A 5,275-nucleotide genomic window follows, 5' to 3' on the forward strand; every position below is an offset into this window, starting at 1 on the left:
CTTTGAGTGGCGCCACCGTCGTTGTAATCAAACTGTAGTCGTTAGTTTCAAAACATTAAAAAAAAAAATTCTAATGGTGATTGAACCATGAAACTTTTTATGTAGCGTAATTTTAACCTAAATTAACTGGAAATAACCCTAGAACCTAGAGTAAAGTATCCCTTTAACACTAATATACACTATAAGATAAGATAGTGAATTAAACGCTTCATGGCAACTTTCAAACGTTGACAGGTATGCTGCATGTTATGACGTATCATGTTGTGACGTTCATATAGTGCAAATAACTCCATAACATCATAGATATATACAACACATGTTGTATATATCTATGATAACATGTAACTAGACATACGAATAGGTAAGTAGGAAATCATAACACAATCCAGAAATTACCCTGCAGTGCCAACGTCCCTGTTCTCTCGAACATCCCCATCTGACCAGGATTGATTTTCTGGGCCACATCTGTTAATAAAAATATACATTACATATTCAAGTACGGTACTTACGAATTACGTACCACGGAAGTATTTTATTATACATGTAAAACGAATGACCTAAAATGCAGTTATAGAAATTTTATTTCAGAAACTGAAAGCATTTGTAAAAATTGACATAACTAGTTACTATAGCAACTAATGAGGCAATGTCAGAGTGAGGAATTACCCTGAAGTTGCATTCTCCATATTGCCTGGTATTTCATCATCTAACCAACTATGATCTTCTGAGCTGGATCTATAAATATTAATTTATTTCAATTATACTATTTACTCAATACAAACGTAAAAGCTATCACACCCCATGATGCAATAGCTAACCTACCAGGATATATAGAGAAATTAATGATGAGAATATATATTGGTTAATATATATATATTGGTCTATATTAACCAAAGACATTATAGTCAACTCTCCAAATTTCAATCGCTCTCATGACCGAATCTCAAGTTAGTGGGCGATTTTTAGGTCCCATCATTTTTCTTTTTTTTGCTTTTATAAAATACCTTCTGAAAAACTGAATCTCCCATAACAGACTTCCGAATGTATTTCACTGTCCAGAGCTATTAATTTTACGGTCAAAAACCGAACTTACAACGATCAAATCTCCCCAACATCGAAAGAATTCCAGTGTGAAATTTTGAGATAAATTGCTGATTGGACATCGGAGTAAGAAGTAATTATCAACATCAACAAATATGAGTAAGCAGGGCAACCACTGTGAGAAAAGCCAGACAGCAGTGGATAGGAAAAGGTAACCATTGAGACTAGAAATCAATAATCCAGGGTCCTACAACTCAACTGATAAGTGACACCTTCCAAGTTTAAACTTGGATAACTTTTTGAAACGTTCATTTCCATTTTTATAAGGTTATGCAGTTGAATTGTTTTAGTATTTCAATGTAAATTTTGAATGAAAGTGATTACTGTTTACTGATTTTATTGTTGTTTCATTTACAAAATTTCTGTCAACAACTCAATGTCTTTGTTTTGACCCATTCAATAATTAAAAGTCTTGCCAAATAATTGATGGACTGGTTAAAAAAACCGCCTAACAGAGAAAATGAAACCTTTCTTTGTTTTTTACCCATAAAACGACATCACTCAACTTAAAGATACCTAAACATATACGAAGGATAGGATAAATTACCCAGTTTCACCATCCTCTCTATTCTCAGGTACTGCAACATCTGACCACCAGCGTTCATCCGTGTTGGACCTATGAAAATAAATCACATTAATCTTTGACATTTGCTGACGTTTCTTAGGTAGTATCTACAGCTCAGACAATATATAATACATAATAGCAGTAAAAGCACACTCATCTCGTGGTATCTACAAAATAAAAATAACAAGTGCCGCATAGCGACAGTGTTCATCTGAGGTCTGCTGCTCTACTGTACTGCCCTTCGCTACGGCACAGGGCTATAGGACATTTCACATATTTAGGTTTACCCTATGGTGCCGCGAAGGGCTGTACAGAAAGAGCCAAACAGATAAGGTAGAGATAAATGACGGTGTCACGAGAGCTCATATCTCATAGCTCAGCTGTGAGTAATACATTCAGTGAACAAATCTGCATTGCATAAACAGGACTTTGGCTGGGTGCTATTAAATATACAGACTGCTTTAGAAAATAATATGATTTAAGGAGCGTAAACCTTGTTCAACAAACTTTTGCCTTTGCAATTGCAACTGTGCAAATGTAGCCTTTCACATCCACACAGGCATGGGCTCTAATAGCAAAAGCAGTTCAGTCCTTTGTTAACAGTCAACAAATCAATGGTTAACCCTCCTCTTAAGGGTCAAAAGATCACCGGACAGCTACTCTTCACACATCAGCAAAGAGCACATTTCATGGTCCTTTCAATAAAGCCATAAAAATAGTAGGTCACTGCTGAAACAAAAAAGTTTTTCACTCGGTCTGTCAGACCATATCGTCAGCAAATGTCTAAAATCTGCCCTTTGACTCACTGACCTTTGACCTGTGACCTCCAATTTTAGCACAGTGATGGCTTTTCCCACCATGACGCTATATATTGATTATCAAGAGCATAGGTCAAGCCATTTAGATTTGTACCACAATTCCGCATTTCCTCCCTATTTCCTCCCTCTATATATCCGTTAAGGGGGGAATATTCCCCCTTCCTTTAAAGATCCTAACCTTTGCCCCTTGACCCCCAGATTCGAGATCCCAATGTGTTTTTGGATTACCCTCCTACGTCCCAAATTTCGAAACCGTACGTCAAGCCGTTTAGATTTGTGCCCAACTGTTGACGGACGGACGCTCATGCCATTGTACAAGCTGTCAGATGAGCTAAAATGATGGTTCTTAGAGTATTACAGATATAAATATCTAGAGTTAGTTTCATAATTTTTAATTTTTTTTTAGTAAGCTTTTTATTCAATGACCATCTTACTCATGTATGAACTTTCACTTGGTGCTTTACCACTACGAATCTTTAGTGTGTTGATTCCATAACTCAAGGAAACTATTATGTAAAGGAATAGTGCACTCAACGTACAGATATCCATACATACACATAGGATAGGATAGGGAGTTAGTTACCCTGTGACAGCATCTGGTCTATTCTCAGCTACCCCACCATCTGACCACCAGTGGTCATCTGTGTTGGACCTATGAAAGTAAACGGCATTTAGCTTTCACATTTGCTGACATTTCTCTAGTATTTGCACACAATTAAATAAAAAGCAGCTCATAAACTACTGATCATGGGTAATGTGAAAAGTGTGCAGTGAAAAAAACTTTTAAAAACGATCATTACTTGGAATTAAAATACAAAATATGGATAAAAAGATGGTTCTTATGAGTAATACAGACAGAAATACTTGTTTTCATAATTTTTACAATTTTTTTTGTAGAATATGCATCACCTATAACTAGTAAGTTTTGATGGGGTTTTTAGTTACCATCTCACTAATGTATGTACTTTGTCCTTTGCCTCCAAGATTTTTTTTAGCGTTTTGGCTCCATAACTCGAGGGTTCTGCTTGCTTGATGCCTGCAGGCAAACCACTAATGATAACCTTCCCTTCTCGCATAGCTTTATATGGGAAACGCTTTGTTGTATTTGTCACTTCCTCTGTAAAATTAAAAGTTAAAAGACGAGTAAAGTCTAACTTTTAAAACTTGACTATAGGTTCAAGCAGAAGGTACTAAACTTCAAGTAATTTACCAATTACTTTAATAGCAAAGCTACTGCGTTTAAGTTACTTACTTCTTTAGTTCTGTTCTAATATATTAATAATAGTTGTGAGATATAAGATAATGCTCACGATATCTTTGGTTAAATAGATGTTGCACTTGACTACGGAGATCTGGCTTGTCTTTGTTCGACTCAATTTGGCCGTTGAGTATAGTATCATTTGTACCTGCTATACATGGGTTTTTAAAGGATTAACTCTTATTAATTAACCATTAAACCTCCTCATCACTGACAAAAACATCATATTCATCAGGCATAGTCCGCACATTTTTTACATACTCCGACTATAGAAATATTTCATATCAATGTTGGCCGATTTTCAAGTTACGGATATATTAAAAGTAAAGAAAGATACGAACCATTCTCGGAAACTGCTACTTGAATGCTATAATAGCCACGATAGATGCCTATATACTGCTATACTAGGTACGCCAATATTTATTTACATGACGACAGGGATAACTGCCACACTATTGCCACAGAGACAAAATTCAACTTACACATGTAACTGCGAAATTCTGATCCTTTGGCTATCAGAAAATTCTCAATGTATGAATTTCCGACAGTGAATGACATGCCTTTATTGTCTAGACCAACAACTCCAGCACAGCCTCCATAGATTTCCAGCTGTGAACACTGTTACAAACATACCAACACTCAGATTATGAAAACAAACATGAACTGTTATGCATTTTAGGCGTCAGGATTGCTATTATACTGATATAACATTTAAATATGAGCAACAAAACAAATACTTCAAATATTATATTCATAGCATGGCTAACACGTGCCCGGCATACATGCATGGATTCTTGCACATACACGCACACATGCACGCACACAGGAATGCACGCACGCATGCACGCAGGAATGCACGCGCACACACACACGCACGCACACGAGTCTGCACGTCAAACGTTAGAGCAATGTGGCTAACTGTCAGACACTCACGACAATTTGTCACAACCATATTATCAGAATATAAATGATTAAAATTTTAATAACAGTTAACTTTAATTACCAAGTATCTAAGTTTCTTGCGAATGCCACGTATTGCGTGAGAGATATCATGTTCAGTAAGGTCACAGACGGATTTCGGCTCGGCAGTCTTCTCTTGGTAATAGCTTCTCTGTTCATTAGAGAGCTCACGCCATTGTCTTGCACATTCTTGGAAATTTCCTCTTTTTCCTAAAGTAACTAATAATGTAAATGACTTTAGTGGAAATTGAGATAGAAGAGAAATTTAGTGATGTAATTGACACATGTATTCCAATAATTAGTATAGATAAGCGAATAAAACCCTGAAAGACTCGAATTAAAAGGAACTTTTGGACAATTAATTTCAGAGCTACAAGCCTTGCTCAGGTGATCTCTACTAAAACAGATTTGATTTTTCATATTAAAGCCGCACAATGCGCATCCAAACGCTAATTTCTCCAGTACTAGACTAGCAAATACTTCGTGTCATGCATAATCACACTACCTTATGACAAAATAAACTCTAGTTCCTCCCATTTCACGGCGCGTTATTACCCATTCTTATAAAAGGTA

The 5,275-nt window shown here is 36.2% G+C and overlaps 1 protein-coding gene across 5 annotated transcripts in view; it reads right to left on the reverse strand.

Moving 5' to 3' along the window:
• Positions 1-396: 396 nt before the first annotated feature.
• Positions 397-5,275, reverse strand: part of LOC106815652 — a gene marked incomplete at its 3' end in the record, with an annotated part of 11,626 nt that continues 6,747 nt past the window's right edge. For 2 of the 5 annotated variants that reach the window (XM_014820147.1, XM_014820143.1), the window contains 8 exon segments: positions 397-465; positions 667-735; positions 1,649-1,717; positions 3,068-3,136; positions 3,430-3,601; positions 3,795-3,893; positions 4,225-4,360; positions 4,746-4,921. In XM_014820147.1, the coding sequence (XP_014675633.1) occupies positions 397-465; positions 667-735; positions 1,649-1,717; positions 3,068-3,136; positions 3,430-3,601; positions 3,795-3,893; positions 4,225-4,360; positions 4,746-4,921 (859 nt within the window). 5 annotated transcript variants of the gene reach the window in all.

Source organism: Priapulus caudatus, unplaced genomic scaffold (assembly GCF_000485595.1).
Source record: "Priapulus caudatus unplaced genomic scaffold, Priapulus_caudatus-5.0.1 Scaffold1170, whole genome shotgun sequence".
Classification (NCBI taxonomy): Eukaryota; Metazoa; Priapulida; class Priapulimorpha; order Priapulimorphida; family Priapulidae; genus Priapulus; species Priapulus caudatus.